Raw genomic sequence first — 21,215 nt, forward strand, 5'->3', positions numbered from 1 at the left:
CATGAAACAGTCACCCGTGCGCCCAGTCCCAATGTTTGTAAACAAATAATAATAAATGTGATTAATAAAACTAAATTAACTGCTAGAAGGTCCTAAATTAACTTAATTAAGCAGTCACCGTCTCTGTGACATGTTGTTCTTTCTAAATTTTACAGAGTATAGAGATCGACTACTATGCAATCAAATAAATCTGTATAGATCATTTCAGATTTCCAGAGTTGGTAAAGGGGCGAGCAGTCTCGTATTCGGTAGTCTTACATGATCCACTAGAAGTCATTTGACACTTTTTTTTGGGTTGCGTGCTGAAAATAGCTGATCTACAAGCTCACAACGTGTCGCAGCGCGACGCGTAGTGAGCATGTAGATCGGCTATTTTTTTTACACGATTTCTTTCTTCTACACAGATGTTGAGGAATAATATCTCATTATAAATTAACGCTAGGAATCTATTTATATAGGATTATAATATAGGGCTGAACGAGGTAAGACGAGACACTAATTACTGTTAGCTTTAGCCCTAGAACACTATAAACATAATTATAGTCACATCTATAAACACGGGTTACGGGTATATTTTACCCAATGTAGGCAAACATATTCCAAACAATATTCCATAAAACATATTTTTCATCAAGTACATCCATACATGGCATCTTGTCTTGGTAGGCTACTCATCTTCCTATTTCATCTAGCCGTGCTGAGGGAACGTATGATTCCATCATCATTCATGACTTTGCAAAAATAGACCAAATCGGTGTTATTTAAAAAACATATAGCCCGATTTAAGCAAGTCGAAAAACCCATGCGGTAATACAGATTTCGCTCTGCGCCTTTTCGTATTATGGAAGCCGTGGTGAACGCTCACTCATATGGAATACCACGTTCCTGAATATTTTAGCATTGGGGGAGTGTCCATATGTTAATTATTTTCGCTTTGGGCTATTTGCTATTAAGCCCCTTGACCTAAAAACACTCAGCGCATACCGATTCCACCTGGGTCTGACCACCTCTTAAATGCAAAACGCATTGATTTTACACTTGAGCGGCTCTGGAGTGTTGCCATGTTTGATTGATTGATTGAAGAATTTATTAACAGTTTGCAGAATTACAGTACATTTCAAGCACAAACTCAATACAAAGGCTGTTAACTGTGAGTGGACGACCCAATTAAGCATTACACTTGTTTCCAATAGGGTCCACCATGTTCAAATCATCAAAACATTTAGAGACGTACAAATAGACACTTCTATAGACAGAACAGGAATTCATCATAAAGGAGGTAAAAAGGGAAAAGAAACATATACAGTGAGGGGAAAAAAAGGGGTGGGCGGTGGGGGGGATTCACGTTCAGCTCCGTTAATTTGTTGGTTTTCCTTGGAGGAGCTGCGTTGGGTCCCCAAGTTGGCTCAGTGGCCATACCTTGAGTTGGCTGTGTGGCCGCGACCGTCTCTAGTGTTGTCCTTGCGTTCGTGTTTGAGGGATTCCGATTTTACAGGGGCCAGTTTCGAATTGCAGCCGTCCGTAGGTGCTGTCTGTTTGCTGTTTATTATAAGCGGCTTCTTTTTCTGTAAAGTAGTTGTGGTTGCTTTTCTTGTTTCTAAAGTGCTTATTTAGGCTTTTCTCCTAATGTTGTTTAAACCAGTGATCCTCACACAGCGACATTCCCATGTCAAGGACCCCCAGATGAATGCATTTGCCCAACTAAGCCAGTGACCCCCATGACAGATTTGTGTTTTTAAATGTTTCAATAACATTTTTCAAAAATATTCCACAATTGTCACTTTTTTCAAAGATTACTTTTGAAAATAGCAGATCTACCAGCTCACAATGCATCACATTCATTCATTAGAACTATGAACTCTGACTGCAGGGGGAACATCTCCATAATCATTGGGAAGTTTGCTTTCATACGCTGTATCACACCCGACTCAATTCTTCTTCAATACAATTCTACGAGCGAAGACCATAACATTGGGGCCGCAGCAATACGCATGGCGCACGTATGGCATTTCAACTCATTCCTTTGTCGTGACTCGAATGAAATAAAATAAAATAAACGTTATTTTACTGGTGTTTTTCAATATAAACAAATAAAGAGCGTGTGTGCAACAGTGCATATACGTGCATGCACTATAGGCTATATTTCCTCCTTGTCGGGATGGTCACAGCCCGTTTGTCTTTCATATTATTCTTATAATATTTGATATTATAAACACTCATGGTTCTCTCATTTCTCAACCGTTTTTTAAAATGTAAAAATCCCCATATTCCTTAGGAATCTTGCTTTCATTCGCTGTATGGTACATGGTTCTATTTTTATCGAATTAAACAATATCAAACAAACTTGTATGTTCGGGGGTTAGACGATTCTGGGAACATTACGCATGAATTGCCAATTTGCCAGCCAATGCTGCGTATCTACTCGCAGTTCCATTCCGATCTGAAAGGTATATGTAGGTGCCATTTCAAAGGCTTAGTTAGTCATTTATGAATCAAATGAACTAGAATAAAGATTTTTACAGCTGTTTTTCATGCTTGGAACAGAAACAAATGAAGTGATGATATATGCGCCGCTGTAATTACTTTCCAATTAACACGGCAAGTTACTTAACAAAATAGAGACATAGGCCTACAACTTACAAGCTATGCACATCATGGCTGTGACAGCTTGTGGCATAAAGGTGACAGCATGCAGTGCAATAGGAATAATTAACCCAAATGTGACAAAGTCATGTCATGTCTATGGTGCCAATCTGCAGAAATGTAATACCACTTGCCGAAAAGGGCGCATTCCGTATGAGGACATCAGCTGACTCGTAAAGAGAATAGTACGGACATGTTCATTGGGTAAGCCTCAAAACTCCCTTAAACACTCCCATGACTAATTCAAGGCCGTTTTGCTCACACCACGGGGTGTCGAAAGCGCTTCTTACCAGGCCCATAATTGTAATATGACATTGCCCACGCCTCCACGTCTTAAAAACGATAATAATATGATATGTAATTAGATTTCACCTGCTTAATTCGGGCCTATATTCTTTAAAATAATAAATCATTGTGGGATTTTTCTCTATCACACTGTGGCCCCTTTTCCACCGGTTGGTTCCCAATGGGAACCGGTTCAGTTATTTTTGGTTCTTAGTCCATGAGCCAGAGCTCCAACATTGGAACGTATAAAACCATAAAAACCATACCTATATTAGATTGTTATCATCAACAATGATGACAATGATTTATTGTATTCCAAAGTTTACATTTTTAAATATACAAAGGGGGTCTGTCGGTAAACGCAGCAGGTGGAATTCAACACCTGCCTGTAAAAACAGGGATGTTGCCCCCAGGCAAGGGGTAACTTAACACCCACGTGAGATGTTAATGTTTCTAGTTCAAACAGAGTATGTAGCCCAGGGGTGCCCACACTTTTTTGACTTGAGAGCTACTTTCAAAATTACTGGCTCAACAAGATCTACCCCCCCTGAAAATAGTTCAAATAGGTACCCGAGGGGGCTTTAGAATAGAGGGTATGCGCGTGATATCATCATCAAACAAGGAAGTTATGCAGGAATGCCTACTGAGTGGCAAAAACCTACTTTCTGGCCTTGACAGCCCATACATCCAAACAGAAAAGTCCTATCTGATTGCATTAAACAACATTAAACAATGTTAAACTCACTTTGCCTGTTGCTTTGACACTCTATTTGCCACTCGATGTTCCATTCACTTTAAGCATGCGCATACTCTCTATAGCGGCGCTGGCATTACATATAAGACAAATGCACTTGGAATGGGAAATAGAGCTGGAGAAATGGAATAGGTAGGGTTTTTAATGCTACCCATGTTTGTGCACAGCAACACTGAAAACAAAATGTTGCATTGTGGATTTGAGCTGACAGGTGCTTTTTGATGTCAATTAATCAATCAAGTCACCTTTAATTCAAGTGGCAGATGCCAATAATTGTCTTTTATATATTTAATTGAAATATTCTTTAGGAGCATGTTGTCATGTGATCTACCATGTGATCTACCATGTCATGTGATCTACCTGCACAGCCTTTGTGATCTACTGCTAGATCGCTTTTGGGCACCGCTGAGTTATTGTAGCCTATATTCACTTATATCCAACATCATTTAAATCTAATAACACTTTTCCCTTTATAGCAAATAGTCTTATTTATGTATGTGTGTATGTATTATTGATACAATATAAAAGCCAATCAAATAAAGTTTGTTATTCAGAACAGAGCAAACTTAACTCTTAAATGAGTATGTGTACATGTAGCAGAGTGGCTCAGAGCCACTCAAAATTAAAAATTTCAATTTCTAATTAAAGATTATTCAGCATAATCTGAGTAGCATAGACATAATAAACATGAGACGACTAGTGATTCATATTTAGGGAAACTGGCTCAACTCTGGAAATGTGATTAATTTGACTCACAGCCACCATTTTAGAAAAAAGGGGGGAAAAAAGAATGACTAGAATAATACTTAAGACAATTTCTTTACTAAATTATTCCCCTGGTTTTATCCATTGGTAAATCACCAACATGTATGATATTACATTTTATCTCTGGGTAAATTTGATTTCTCTGTCGGTCCCATAATATGTGACGGAGGGGTCAAAGATGAACGAACTTTGCTCTATATGGTAGAAATAGGTCAACAATACAAATTACGCTAGTTTTGTGGATTATTTATTTGTAATGTGTGACCCCCCCCCCCCCCCACTCCAGACCCCCACCAGAACTCTACTATAGTATATGAATTATATTAACCCATTCTGGGCGGGAACCCCTTTTGGTGTTTTTTTTGTTTGTTTTTTTAATGTTTTTTTTGTGGCTTTCGCCTTTATTTTATATTTTTTATGGAGGGACAGACAGTAGGCTGACAGGAAATGGGGAGAGAGATGGGGGGGATGACATGCAGTGAAGGCCGTCGGGATCGGGAGTCGAACCCGCGGCACACTGCCAGACTGGATTACCAGCCACGGTGCCTGGACCGCTGAGGCCGTGTTTTAAACATTGTTATAATTTAGCTATTGAAAAATAGCAGATCTACAAGCTCGTAGCGCGGCACCGAGTGGCGCGCTACGATCTTGTATAGGTCTGCTATTTTTGAAGAATCGTGAAAAGTGACATGAAAGTGTTTGAGAACGACTGATATAGAAAAACATAGCTTTTTCAAGAAAACAGTCAGGATTTAGAAGACATTTGATAGCACCCCCACCAGAACTCCCACCACGGGACACAGGCAATCAATTGATACCTTTGCAACAACTATATTAATGACAAGTAGCCTATATGTCATTATAGTTTAGTTCCAAAAATGTGAACTAACCCTTTAAGTTAATGCATGTTAGTTTAATAATGTGATACGTTGTGAAACGAGACATTCTGCACTATGGATACTTTTGTACTTTTAAAGTATATTTTGATACCAACAATACCTTTTTTGTTCTTTTACTCAAGTACATTTTAGAATTCAGGACTTTTACGTGTAACAGAACGATTCTATATTTGCAGTATTGATACTTTGCCACTCAATTTCCCACTCACTGTATGCACGTACTCAATTTCCCACTCACTGTATGCATGTACTCAATTTCCCACTCACTGTATGCATGTACTCAATTTCCCACTCACTCTATGCACGTACTCAATTTCCCACTCACTGTATGCATGTACTCAATTTCCCACTCACTGTATGCACGTACTCAATTTCCCACTCACTGTATGCATGTACTCAATTTCCCACTCACTGCATGCATGTACTCAATTTCCCACTCACTGTATGCATGTACTCAATTTCCCACTCACTGTATGCACGTACTCAATTTCCCACTCACTGTATGCATGTACTCAATTTCCCACTCACTGTATGCACGTACTCAATTTCCCACTCACTGCATGCACATATCCTCTATTCCAGGGGTTCTTAAACTGTGGTGCGCGCACCCCTTGTGGTGCGCGCATGCCCGCTATGGCAGGGGTTCTCAACCCGTGGGTCGCGACCCCTCAGGGGGTCGCCAAAATATTTTGGTGCATAGTACTTGGTGCATGCACAAACTTAATGATTATGGTTCTGGTTTCAGTATTCATTTATGATGTATTTATTTTCTCTATTATTAAGGTTGTTTTTGCAGTCAGTTTGTATTGGAGGTGAGGAGGGGGGCGGGGGTTGTGAGACATGGCCAAAGCATTTCTGGGGGTCCCCAGAGAGGGGGTCCCCAGAGGGGGTCCCCAGAGAGGGGGTCCCCAGAGGGGGTCCCCAGCCAAAAAGTTTGAGAACCCCTGGTCTAAGGGGTGCGTGACATGAAAAGGGTAATGGCAGGTTTATGGTGTTATTTAGCACAAACGGCAAAATCTGGTAAAACACTGTTGTATAGATAGATGCAGCTGTGGGAGGATACAGCAGCTGCATGTCTCTCAGTGCACTGACATTCTGTGAATTATTTTCCATAATCATATTAAAAAATGTATAATTTTCGGCCTAATGCAACGAGACTTAGTGTTGGGAGGTGCGTCAGCTAGGTCAGGAGGTAACAGGGGGTGCACCATAGATATATATAAACACTAGATAGCTCACCCGCGCTGTTGGCCAATGGAGAGCGACGTCGTTACGTGGCGGCCATCTTACCTCGGGACACATAACATTGTGTCTATGGGGCATGTACTCTTAAATGACCATAACTTGCTCAATTTTCAACCGATTTTCAAACGGTTTGGTTTGTTATAAACGTCAGAGACGTCCGCATACTTATATGCTTTTATACGACGTTCATATAAAAAACATAAATTAAGCAGATAAGCGTCCTGAATCATAGCCACGTTGACAACGTTTGTAATAAACCAACCCGTTTGTAAATCCGTCAAGATTTGAGTGAGTTATGACTGTTTCTGTTTGAGCTGCCATTGAACATACTGTACTGTAGCCCCGAAGTAAGATGGCTGCCGGGTGAACGACGTCAGAAACTCCGCCTTGAGCCATCTAGTGTTTATATATATCTATGGGGTGCACGGCCAAAAACGGCCGCGGCTCTATTCTATAGAGCGTCGCAGTCCCCCCCCCCCCCCCCCCCTTTCATGACGACGCCAGGACATTTTTCCCTCATAGACATTTCAAAAAGTATTTATTTAAAGACCTTTTAAGCGTCGTACGAAGCCAACTCGAGTCGTGACAAATCATGACAACAAATCATGACCAAACAAATAATTACAAAGAAGAAAAACAACAAAAAAAAGTGTTGTAACCTGCCGGTTTTTGTTTGGCCCAAAACATTGTGTTTGTTTTCATGATTTGGTTGTCACGACAAGAGTTGGCTTTGTCTCTGAAAAGTCTATGAGGAAAATGAACGGGGGTTTTCTTTTCCGGGTCTCTCGAGGGGGCGGGACTGCGACGCTCCATTGAGTAGCCTGTTTCCAGCACTAATTGGAAAAGATTAGAAAGCCTGCTGACTCAGGCCTTCTATAAGCTGGCATGACATGGAGTCAGCATTGGGTGGGGGGAGGGGGGGTTGACACATTTATTTTATTCTTCCTATTTCTTCTACACCAGCGTTTTCAACTGGTGTTCCGTGAAGAGCCACATTACGATGAAATATCCATATAATGTTGTATAATGTCATATACTGTTTATGCAGGACAAACCTGCACTGACTGAGTTTCTGCATGTGAGCTCTGAGAGGCTTGATATTAGCTGGCCCACAGACACATTCCAAGGAGGGCCTATGTGATCAGTTGAAAAGGTCTGCTATGAAATTGTAAAGGCTATTGTATTGAACCGTGGATACCATTGTGTTAATAATCTATAGAAGTGACCATCTACTTAGTATGCGGTGGTCTGGGGACGCACATGCACATGCGTACACACATACAAGGGCGTTGGGGTGCACACCCTACATGCACTATTTGGGGAGAATTATAAAGAGGGTCTCAAATGTGCGGAGATCCAGAGAATCCAGTGAGAATCCACAGAATCCAGTCAGAGAGGTCAGTCGAGAATCCAGTCAGTCAGAGTGAGATCTGTAGCCAGGTTCCAGATGAGGTCGGGGACAGCTATGAGGGGACTGCTCTAGGATGGCTCTGGAATGGACTGATCATGAATTTGGTAACTAAGCTTTGTCCTTAATAAAATGATACAGAAATAAGGACATGCCTGGCCTCTCCAATCATTTATGCAACAGGGTAAAAAGTGCTTCCTGGACACTCAATATATGACAAATAATGGCAATACACTACAAATAATGGCGAGCTAGATCATGGCCTCATTGTTCGCGCTCGGGGGGGCGGAATTGTCTCTGCTCCTCTGGGACGGATTGAGGGAAAGAACTTTGTTTTGTCACGGAGTGTGTCTGGGAGTGCTTGGACTTGTTGTTTAGGTGATTGGAGTGCCATGACAATTTGTAGGGATTCAGATTATTGGAATTAAGGATTTAAATTTAGTTCAGTCTGCTCGGCGGGGACCGTCATCGTCTCTGCTGCGGCTACAGTCAACCAGCGGCTTTCGGCAGTGGTGTGTGTCGTCATCACCATGGTTTTCATCACCACGGCAGCAGACGGCCGGAGAGAGGGGCTGCAGTCAGGGGTCAGCGAGCACCACCAGCGTCACCTCTTCAGCAGCGATCGTGAGGGGGGTCCATTCTACTCTGCTCGGCTCGGCGATTCAGTGTTCAAAGGGAGGCATTCATCGGCCACGGACACCGGGAGGAGGAGGCTCGGCTCAATTCAACAGATCTACAGGCTCCCAGCAGCGCGTCACTTTACATCATGAGTTTCTGCCTTGCAGTGGCCTACACTGTGAAGAGTTGCAGTGGCTTTGTGTGCCTCAGCGTTAACTTCTCATTTTCAGTCATTTTGTCATGACTGCAAGGGGGGAGATGGAGAAGTCAGTTCAGTTTGGGAGAGAGGACAGCTCGACAACAACTGTGCGGTGCATCAGGACACTGCATCATGCATATAACCTGTTGGCATGGACAGCCTCATTTGGCCATGCTGGCTGAAGGAACAGTCGACGTGAGATAACGAGAGGGGCAACATTACAGAAGAATCTTTATATCAGATGAATATCGTTACATCTGATTTCAAATGTGTGTCTGTGTTTGTCTAATTCAACATATAATAGGCATGTATGTTGATGGTTTTGTCGTAGGGTATTTGAATTAGAGAAATTGACTTGATGGGGATGAATATGCCTAGATTTGGGAAAATGAATAATAATGTGTACCGGAATAATATTAGTAGATGTCTCTTTGTTAGACGAGAGGTAGTGATCCTGCCGTACGCTTAAGTGTAATCCGTCCTAAGATTAGATAAAGGGCGTATTGTTATTCAACTAAATTTGTGAAGGGGGAAAAGTCAATGAAGGTATTTGGCCAAGACTGTGGAATTATCTATTGTTATGTAGATTACTCTGTTTTTTTACGTATATGTGTTGGAAGTTGATCTGTGAATCAGCTGCATGTTGTGAGGGATTAATGCTGATACTCAGATGTGATTTGTACCGTTATCGTTCATTGGGTTGAAAATAGTGGGGTTGTATCTGATGTTATCTGATGTTTTTCCCCGGCCTTGGAAATATGGAGGGTTGAAATAATGTATGGATAATTTCTGCATGTCCTAAAGGAGAACTAAACTTTTGAGGGTCAATAGTATTGGATGATTATAGCTATAATTTAGTCATGACATTAACTGAAGCTAGGTGTTTTAGATGTCACGATTGAAAGGTTATAACACACATTGATCTATAATTGGAGTGCTTTTGAGTAAAAGCAAAAGGGGTTGGAGAAGCGACAATGTATTGTGTTAAGTGTCAGATATGTGTACTAATCATTTATGCCATTATTCATGTTTGAGTTATGTGATTGTTGAAAGTGATAGGGATTATACTACAGAGAAGTTATTGGGGTGTAAACGATTTTTACTGTGTTTTTGTGTTAAAATGAAATGAAATGAAATGAGATGAAATGAGATGAAATGAAATGTAATGAAGTAAACACAGAGAGAGTCAAGCATACTGATGATGAGGATGTAAATGTAATGAAGATCACTGGTGATGGTTTTATGTAATTTGAATGCTGGAAACTGTTGAGGGTATTTTTGGATTCTATTGTAATTGTGTGATTTCTTTGAATTGCTGATGTTCCAGTAAGTAAGTCATGTATCGGCCAGAGGGGGGATTCTAATGTGGCTCCTTCCTATAAGTTTGTGACACATGTTGTCTCATGTGTCAAGGGAGGACTATGTCGTATATTACAGAGCCACATTACGATGAAATATCCATATAATGTTGTATAATGTCATATACTGTTTATGCAGGACAAACCTGCACTGACTGAGTTTCTGCATGTGAGCTCTGAGAGGCTTGATATTAGCTGGCCCACAGACACATTCCAAGGAGGGCCTATGTGATCAGTTGAAAAGGTCTGCTATGAAATTGTAAAGGCTATTGTATTGAACCGTGGATACCATTGTGTTAATAATCTATAGAAGTGACCATCTACTTAGTATGCGGTGGTCTGGGGACGCACATGCACATGCGTACACACATACAAGGGCGTTGGGGTGCACACCCTACATGCACTATTTGGGGAGAATTATAAAGAGGGTCTCAAATGTGCGGAGATCCAGAGAATCCAGTGAGAATCCACAGAATCCAGTCAGAGAGGTCAGTCGAGAATCCAGTCAGTCAGAGTGAGATCTGTAGCCAGGTTCCAGATGAGGTCGGGGACAGCTATGAGGGGACTGCTCTAGGATGGCTCTGGAATGGACTGATCATGAATTTGGTAACTAAGCTTTGTCCTTAATAAAATGATACAGAAATAAGGACATGCCTGGCCTCTCCAATCATTTATGCAACAGGGTAAAAAGTGCTTCCTGGACACTCAATATATGACAAATAATGGCAATACACTACATTAGTGCATGTGGTTCGGAAATGCGCCTATTAGTTTGCATTGCACAGTGCGCTCAGTGCGCTATTTCCGAACGCGCCCCTATATGCATTCAGTGATGTAGGGAAGTGATGACTATAGTTCACACATGGCACACTAAACAAACTAGTGTTGTTTTTGGCAGCAAATTTCTTGTTTTAGTCATAGTCTTTGGAGTGAAACTTAATTTAGTTTTAGTGACATTTTAGTCAACTGGAATGTTTTAGTGTTGGTCTTAGTTTTAGTCGACTAAATGTCATGAGATTTTAGTCGACTAAATCTACAGTTGATTCAGTCGACTGAAATGTATTCTGGTGGGCCTTGATAACGTTGTACTGGCTCATTCTACACTTGATCTACAAGCTGTGTGTGTGTGTGTGTGTGTGTGTGTGTGTGTGTGTGTGTGTGTGTGTGTGTGTGTGTGTGTGTGTGTGTGTGTGTGTGTGTGTGTGTGTGTGTGTGTGTGTGTGTGTGTGTGTGTGTGTGTGTGTGTGTGTGTGTGTGTGTGTGTGTGTGTGTGTGTGTGTGTGTGTCGTGACGCGGCTTGGCCTGTTGTAGCGCCACCATGAGGCTGATTTGAAAACTGTCAAGTGGCATTTCTTCCAAAGCCTAGTGGGAATATGCATGCACAGTTTCACCACAATCGGACGCTGTGTTGAGTAGTTGTGGCGATTTGTACAAAATGGGTACAAAGCGGGCTACTCCTGAAAAGTTTAGAAGCCAATCGTGGCCAATGAGGGTGGATTATGAGAAATCAAACAAACCCGTCTTGATCACATGACTATGGAGAGCATGTGTACCGATTTGCGTGAAATTTGGATCAAATCTGAAGGAGTAATATTAGAAAATGTGTTTTACATATGTCGGCATCCTGGTGGCGCTATAAAGAGCAGATGTGAAAAATTCCAGGCAAAGGTTTTTCCTTGGCTTCTAGGGAGTGTGCATACACAGTTATCCACAGATCTGTGCAGTTAGAGGTAAAAACACTTTTCGGCCAGTTATAGCGCCACCATGAGGCTGAGTGTTGTTCATGTGGCATTTCTTCCTCGGCCTAGTGGGAATGTGCGTGCACAATTTCACGGAAATCACACGATGTGTTCATGATTTGCAGCATTTTGTTTGAAACTGAGCACTCCTGGGAACTTTGGAAGCCAATCTTAGCCAATCAGGATGGCGTCTGAGAAATATGAAAGACCCTTTTCGTTGAATGGCTCTAGAGAGACTGTGTACCAATTTGCGTGATGTTTGGACAAAATCTGTAGGTGTACTGTCCAAAAACTTGTTTTGCACAAAGCGGCCTCCTGGTGGCGCTATAACAGGCCGTTCTGGAAATTTTGGGGCAGAGTTTCATCGTTGGCATCCAGGCAGTGTGTGTACAAAATTTGGCATCGACCGGGTTAACGGTGCCGGAGATTAGCTGTTCACAGACGGAAGGACGGACGGACACACGGACACACGGACGGAGTGCAAAACATACTCTCTCCCCTTGCCTTCGGCCTGGTGGAGACAATGACATATACTGGATCTCTTGTCCACTAGTCCCTTCCTAACATTTTAGTCTAGTTTGTATTTGTTGACGAAATTGTCAGTATATCTAGTCTTAGTTTTAGTCACATCGTGGGTTAGTTTTCATTTAGTTTCCATGTAGTTTTCGTCAGTGGAAAAAGGTAGTCGACGGACAATTTTCGTCTTAGTTTTAGTCGACGAAATCAACACTGGTTCCGTCTTCCGTGAAGGTAGTGCATGTGGTCCAACCCTGACTATATGCATTCAGTGAGGTACAGTTGGGTGCCACCGATATTGTCCCTTATCATTTGACCCATTTAGGCCTGACCTCAACATTTTAAAAAATTCTTCTAAATCCTCCAGTTTTCTGAAATAAATATTTTCACGATTTTTGAAAAATAGCAGACCTACAAGCTCGTAGCGCGCCACTCGGTGGCGCGCTATGAGCTTGTAGATCTGCTATTTTTCAATAGCTAAATTGTTGTAATGTAATTGTAATGTTTAAAACACCAAAAGGGGTTCCCGCCCAAAATGGGTTAACTGTCCTTTTGCGCAGATCACGCAAACCTCAGCAAAAAGAAAAGGACAATATCGATGGCCTCCAACTGTAGGAAAGTGAAGACTAGTTGACACACTAAATAACCTACAGTGACGACTAGTTGACACACTAAATAACCTACAGTGACCTATGACGATGTGTCAGTGTTTTTGGAGGTGAAGAAATTCCACTGACTCAATAACTTTAACTAGGGAAAGTGTTCCATTGACTCACTGGTTGAGTGAAGTCATCAGTTTTAGGGAATGTGCTCGTATATAAGTGCGTGTGTGTCTGCTCCTAATAGTGAATGGTGAATATTTCTTGTACATGTAGGCTAGATGCCCGGCAGGTATTGACTGTTTTGCCAATATCTGATATTCCGATACCGATACAGGCCTGTGCAGGGTTTTTTTTCCTTTTTAACCAAAATTAACTAATTGTCAGGTAAGAACATCACCCAACATCACCCGTAGCACTTACCCTAGCCCCTTAGATAGCACCTTATGTAGACTTAGATAGCATTTTATACAGACTTATAGCATGTTACGTAGACAGGCAAGACAGCACTAGAATTGCATTGTATGTAGTCATAGCACTTTATAGTATAGTATAGTTTATATTGTGGCGTCTCCGGCGACAACCACCGGCATACACAGGCATACGTTGCCATGGCAACCAGTAGCGCACCACTCAGACCGGCACGCCGAGTACAGAGAGCCACTCTAGGAATCGTAGCAGATATTCGCGTACCTGCCCAAGCTCCTACTCGGCCAGTTGAAACTAATGCCGCCGCCTACTCGTCAGGTAACCACGCACACCTGCACGTCTGAACAACCGCTATATAAACACCGGCCGGCTCGCGGGTCAGAGCAGGTTGAGCAGCATATACTGGTGAACCCGAGGCCCCCAGTATATATTATTATTATATAGATAATAAAATAAAATAGCTACAATATAGATATTATAGCCTATCTAATAAATATATAGCAGAGATTCCCAATGTGGGGTCCGGGGACCCCTAGAGGTCCTTGAGGGAGTTCCAGGGGGTCCCCAGCTAAATGATAGTTATAGGAACCAAATGGACCCTTATGGGTCTGTAACTCTGAGAGTGTACACTCGGAGTTAAACTAACATTGTTTTTACAATATAAATTGGGGGTCCCAGAGATAGAAACGCCATTAAATGGGGGTCCACACACACACACACACACACACACACGACACACACACCTCCCCTCCCTCTCTGCAATGCTCTAAAATGAAAGTGACCAATCCACTTTATTTATAAAGCAGTAAAAGCACATTAAAGACAGTGTTGAACCAAAGTGATGTACGCTCCGTACGCAAAATACATACAAATAATAATAATATTATATGGGATTTATATAGTGATAATGATTTATATAGTGCTTTTCATGAGTACTCAAAGTGTTGGGGCCAGGGGAGGGAACATCTAAAAGGTCAACTTTATTAGAGGGAAAAAATCAAGTAAAAGATAATGATTAAAAGCAATAAAACAGAACATGTGTACCATAGCAAGTTCAAAAGTCAGCTTGGGAATGCTAGTCTAAACGGGTGGGGTTTCAGTGCGGTTTTGAAGGTCGGAAGTGAGGGGGGGTCTCTGTGTTTGGAGAGAGCATTCCAGAGGGTGCGGCCGGCCACAGAGAAGGCCCTTCATGTCGCCCCCAGGTTTTCCCGCTGGACCTGAGAGAACGGGACAATAAACAATACATAATGAACAGAGCAACATACAGACAGAATGCAGTGGAAACAGCAACTCTTAAGCTGCGTTCAGACCTAAATATATATATTCGCCTCGGCCCGTCCCGTTTGCAACCGCGCCAGGTCGCGTCAGGTCGTGCCAGGTCGCTCCAGGTCGCTCCACATCGCGCCAGGTCGCTCCACATCGCGCCAGGTCGCGCCACGCCCGTTCACGCAATTCTCGTCTTTGCGTTTGTATGTAATCTCGCCGCTCTGACCATCCAAGTCCACCTTTAGTCGGCATGTTCGAACACCAGTTTTCAGACGTCATTTGATATGATATATATAGAATACTATATTGTCAGTTCACACTGAAATGCGACTCAGCATCCATGTATGCAGAAACACATACACCCCACTGAGCATTCTTTTGTCTAATAGACGGCTAATATTCGTCTAAAGGGCCGTCTAAAAATGTGATAAACGGCTAAAAATTAACGGGTTTTTTTAGACGTCTATTCTGAGATTAGACGTTGATTAGCGGTTGTTTAAACGTCTATATATAGACCGTCTTTACCGTCATTTGTAGCCGTTTGTTATCGCATTTGATAAAATGCGATAAAATACGTCTAATAGACGTCTATTGCTCAGTGGGACATTTGACAGTACAAAGAACAAAACAATATTGCATACATAAACATATGAAGACAATGTGCACCACTTAGATAACCCCATGGCTGCTACAACTCCTGATTAAGCCTAAAAGTTGACTGGTGGACAAAAGACCTTCAGTCTGACCTTATTGTATGCTGAGATACCATATCTCTCACCATATCTCCTTCCTGAAGGCAGCAACCTCTACTCTCCATACAACACCATATCTCCTTCCTGAAGGCAGCAACCTATACTCTCCATACAACACATGGCTTTTTGAAACTAGCTCCTCGCCACTCGCCCTACACACTTCCACTTGGTTTGAGCATAGATATATAAATAATAGAGATGGCACTGGGATTCCCCTCCCATCCAGTGCCGTCACTATGATGTATATATCTATGCTCAAACCAAGTGGAAGTGTGTAGGGCGAGTGGCGAGGAGCTAGTTTCAAAAAGGGGGAGGGAGGGAGAGGGAGAGGAGAGGAGAGGAGAGGAGAGGAGAGGAGAGGAGAGGGAGAGAGAGAGACATTAGTAAACAATATCCTGAATTGGTAGGCCTACTTATCATGGGTATTCATATACTCACCTTTGAATCATCATGTACCTGACCATTTAATTGCACAAAATAGTTTGATAACTTTGGAAATGAAGTATAACATCTGTGGGGTTGACATAAAGACAGCATGTTAGCATAACGATGAAGACAGCATGTTAGCATAACGATGAAGACAGCATGTTAGCATAACGATGAAGACAGCATGTTAGCATAACGATGAAGACAGCATGTTAGCATAACGATGAAGACAGCATGTTAGCATAACGATGAAGACAGCATGTTAGCATAACGATGAAGACACTGAAACTTGTTTCTCTCCACTTCTTGCTGCGGTGAGTTGGTAAACCGGCGATTTCTCCGGTATCCGTTTGAGGTGGTATTCCTCGCCAACCTTTAGGAGGATGTTATCATACAAGTGGTTGTTATCATACCTAGATGCATTTAGCCTCCTGACGTGGTCGTCCAGCAATCTTTGAAGACATGTTTGTTCAGAGTTTGTAGGACAAGCACTTAGGAGGCCATTTGAACATAGCCTGGCTATCTAGTAAGCCAGACAATATCCGCGGGGGGCCTTAGGATTCTGGAGGCCTGTTTCATGACCAAACTAGAAAAAGTGCCCTTCTGGGCACAGGTCTCCACCAGGAGGATAGGACTGTGTGGCAAATGTTTACGAGTAATATAAACATGTTTTTTTGTTTGTTTGTTTTTTGCAACAATTTTCTTCATTTTGTTGAGGAAATGCAGAGCCAGATCACTCATAGCATCTCTGAGGATAGAATTCTGGATGAGCAGCAGAGCAGGACATCTCATGTGTACCGATTTGGATGAAATCTGTGCGACTAACATAAGCAATGTGTTTTGCAGAAATCGGCCTCATGGTGGCGCTATAACGGCAGATGTGGAGGGATGCAGGGACAATGTAGGGAGTGTGCATACATAAGTTGTATACAGATCGATGCAGTTATAGCGAAAAATAGGAATTGGCCTGTTATAGCGCCACCATGAGGCTGATTTGGAAAAAAATTAGTGGCATGTCGTCCTCGGCCTAGTGGAAATGTGCGTGTATAATTTCACGGAAATTGCACACTGTGTTTGTGATTTGTGGCATTTTGTTCGAAACGGACCAATCATGTGAGCTTTGGAAGCCAATGTTAGCCAATCAGGATGGAAGATGGGAAATGGTGCAGATCCGTGTTGATCACATGACTATGGAGATAGTGTATACCGAATTGCGATGCATGGATAAAATGTTTACGAGTAATCTACAGAAATGTGTTTTGCCTAAATCGGCCTCATGGTGGTGCTATAACAGGCCGTTGAAGAATATTTGGGGCAGAGGTTCGTCGTTGGCATCCAGGGAGTGTGTATGCAAAGTTTGGCATGGATCGGGCCAACGGTGGCGGAGATTAGCTGGTGACGGACGGACGGACGGACGGACGGACGGACGGACGGAAGGAAGGACGGACGCACACACGGACGGAGTGCAAAACATACTCTCTCCGCATGCCTTCGGCCTAGTGGAGACAATGAGGCCCCCATATATACTATGATATCATTGTTCTGTTGATACAGGCGTATTGTCGAAGCTAAGGCCTCCTATGCGGCCACTGTGAGGCTGATTTGAACACAGGCAGGGCTTGGGATGCTGTAACATGAGGTTCCACATGCAGTATAATGTCTATAGTGTTTGTTGGAATGAATGGAGTTTAGTGTGTGTGTGTGTGTGTGTGTGTGTGTGTGTGTGTGTGTGTGTGTGTGTGTGTGTGTGTGTGTGTGTGTGTGTGTGTGTGTGTGCGTGTGCGTGCAATGAATGCAGTGTATTCACAGTCCTAATAAGGGAGTGGTGACAGTCACGCTCTGTCTGTTAGCCTCTCAGCTGCCCAGAAGGTAGAAGGAGATCTACCTTTAGATTACAAAGGCTTTGCGGGCACATGACATGCACCTAAAAATATATATAATTAAATATAATTATATATAATTAAAATAGAAAAGAGGTATCTGCCACTTGGATTATAGTGACTTCATTGATTGACATCAAATAGGACCTGTCCGCTCAAACCCACAATGCAAGACTTTGTGTTCAAGAGTGTTGCTGCGCACAAACGTCGGTAGCGTTACAAAGTTAGGCAATTTTAACAAAAAGGTACCAATTCCATTTCCGCCGTCCATTTCCCATTCCAAGTGTGTTTGTCTGATGTAACATCAGCATCGATATCATATATTTTAGGGTGGGTAGACCTTGTGACGCTGCATGGTCATTTTGAAAGTAGCCTGGAACTCACCTATGCTTTCTATGGCATAGGCAGCTCCCGGCAGGATCCGCCGGCAGAAACTGTGCGCAGCTGCTGGACATGAGACTAATTAATTAGAGCGAGAGAGAGAGAGGAGTGTGTGTCTGTACGGGTGTGCGTGTGTGCGTCAGTAAGTAGCCTTGCTGAGCCATGAGGCCCATAGGGGCAGGAGCCCATCTCCTGTTTCTGTAGCATGAGGCAGCTTGATGTACAAGTACACCCCCTGGACATGACGCTAGTATGTTGCAGGGACTTACCCCCAATCCAACAATAGAGGGTATGCGTGTGACATCATCATCAAACCAGGAAGTTATGCAGGAACGCCTACTGAGTGGCAAACAACTACTTTCTGGCCTTGACAGCCCATACATCCACACAGAAAAGTCTTATCTGATTGCATTAAACAACATTAAACTATGTTAAACTCACTTTGCCTGTTGCTTTGCCACTCGATTTGCCAGTGATAGTCAACGAGCACTTCCAAACTCCACCACTTGGATTTGGATTTTTATGAAACAAGCACTTTGCAGATTGAAAGAGGATAATTCAAGCTTCCCCTACAGCTGCAATGTTGGTGATTTTGACGTTGTTTAATATAATCAGGACTTTTCTGTGTGGATGAATGGGTTCTCTATGGGAAGTGTCACCTAGGTATCACCTTGCTGGCAAGATGGCAGCCGTGTGAATAAGGCTGATAAGCACCGGAGAAAGCAAAAAGTGTGTCCAGGGAAAAGTTATTTTCGTGGTGCAGACCTACAGGTGGTGCAGACCGCACTGCACCACTGAAAAATCTCAAATGTGGCGCAAATATTTGAATATATATATATATATATATATATATATATATATATATATATATATATGTCAGACCAAGGATCACGTCCCACTGGGAGGAGACCAAGGCGCAGTTGGAGGAAACACATCGACTCACTGGCCCAGGAGGAAGTCACTAATGTTGCTCTGGAGAGGGAGGTCTGGAGCACTCTGGTGGAGCTGTTGCCCCCGCAACCCGACTACGGATAAGCGGTTGAAGATGGATGGATGGCCTGCGTGACAATAGTCTAATCGATGCAGTCTGAAAATCTACCGATTCAAATTAAATTGGTGTGAAATCCTTGTTTGTGTTTCAGGAAGTGGTGAAGACTGTATGTGACCAACAGGAAGTGGTGCAGACTGTATGTAATGTGACCAATCGTCTGGCAGCTGTTCGGATCAGTCTGTCAACATGGCTGACAGCAGGTATGTGACTTAAAGGTGTAGTGAAATGTAGTGAACATTTAAGCATGCTCATTCCCTCTATTAACCCATTCTGGGCGGGAACCCCTTTTGGTGTTTTAAACATTATGTTATAATTTAGCTATTGAAAAATCGTGAAAATATTTATTTCAGAAAACTGGAGGATTTAGAAGATTTTTTTTTTTAATTTTTGAGGTCAGGCCTAAATGGGTTAACATTGCTTGACTGCAGTTTCTTCCATCAGTGAAATGTCCCTTTTAAGCAAGGCGTAATCAATAGGGATCATTGGGTCATTATTGGGAAATAAATCCCTGATCAGGGTGATTGGAAGTGGTTCGTTTATCAATAATGACCTGCCCAGTGACCCTTATTGATTATCCCAGGATTTAATTGCTTACCGTAAGGAAAGTAATCCATAATATGATATGATATGATATGATATAGTACTTTATTGTCAGTTCACACTGAAATTTGTCTTGCGACACAGCAGCCAAGTATGCAGAACACATATACGTACACACATTTGACATAACACAAAGAACAAGACAATTTATATACATATACATGCAAGGTCATCATATCTGTCGATACCGATTCTGACCGATTCCAATATTATACAGAGGACCACAATGGAAACAAGCCTATAGGCCCTATAGGGGCTGATTGGCCCAAAGCCTGTTAATAAAGTATTCAATCAATCAATAGACTCTTTTCCAAGTGTCTGTTTTCACAACTGAATGAGATGAGTAGGCTACACACATTAAATGTAGATTTTTTTTATTTTTTTTGCTGGTGAAAACCGATTCAATAATCTGTATTATGTTGAGACCGTTTCGTTACCGATATGGCATTTTTATGGCCGATATGGACGATTCCGATTATGCTACTGATTAATCTACATCCCTAAATATAGTAGATTCTCAGTAACTCATGGATTAAAGTTCTCAGTGGCCTCGACTGATTTCACTCATTTAGATTCCATATGGAAGCATCGCTTCAAACTATCCTTTGTCCCGGCTGCTATTCAACTGCTGAACAGCAGATACCACTTTATTCTTGCCTCTTTGCACATACTGCCCACGAGAGCACTTCAAGTCAAGGGACTGGTTTCAGAAAGGGCCCTGTATTGAATGTTGTTTGTTGTGTGTATTTCTTTGAGTGGTTACGGAGCTATGTGTGTGGGTGGCTGGCTTGCAAATAAAGATAATTCTGGGGCTCCTTGACATGAAAAAGGTTGAGAACCACTGATATAGGTTATTATATTATTATTTATATAGCACCTTTCATACACAGGGCAATTCAACGTGCTTTACAGAATAAAAACAAATACAGAGTGCAACAGTGCACTTTAAAATGAATACAGATTATAATAGATACAATTAAAAAAAGATATAGGAGCATATAAATTACAACAAATACTCCCACCTTTGATAGAAACAGAAAACACAGCTAATTTAATTTAAAGCCCAGGCAAGACCTAGCTGTTATTAGACATCATTGGGAGAGGCAACGTTAAATAAATATGTTTTTAAATTGGATTTAAAAACGGCTATGGTTGGGGATTTCCTAATGTAACCTGGAATATTATTCCAGGTTTGTGGTGCATATAATATATAATTGGCGGCTGTGGCTCAGGAGGTACAGCAGGTCGTCCAATGATCCCTGGGTCGGCGGTTCGAATCCCGGCTCCTCCTGTCCACATGTCGAAGTGTCCTTGGGCAAGACACTGAACCCTACATCGCCTCCAATGAGTCGGTCGGTGTGAGCTCGCCATCGTCTGTGTGTGAATGTGGGAAGTGAGGACG

General features: G+C 42.3%; 1 protein-coding gene across 1 annotated transcript in view; it reads left to right on the forward strand.

Moving 5' to 3' along the window:
- Positions 1–21,215, forward strand: part of LOC306929200 (CD276 antigen homolog) — a 31,597-nt gene that overhangs the window by 1,645 nt on the left and 8,737 nt on the right. The window contains exon 2 of the mRNA XM_079509642.1: positions 19,305–19,413. Coding sequence (XP_079365768.1) covers positions 19,400–19,413 — 14 coding nt within the window. The 5' untranslated portion in view covers positions 19,305–19,399. The remainder of the gene's footprint in view (positions 1–19,304; positions 19,414–21,215) is intronic.

This window comes from Electrona antarctica, assembly GCF_951216825.1.
Source record: "Electrona antarctica genome assembly, chromosome: 9".
NCBI lineage: Eukaryota > Metazoa > Chordata > Actinopteri > Myctophiformes > Myctophidae > Electrona > Electrona antarctica.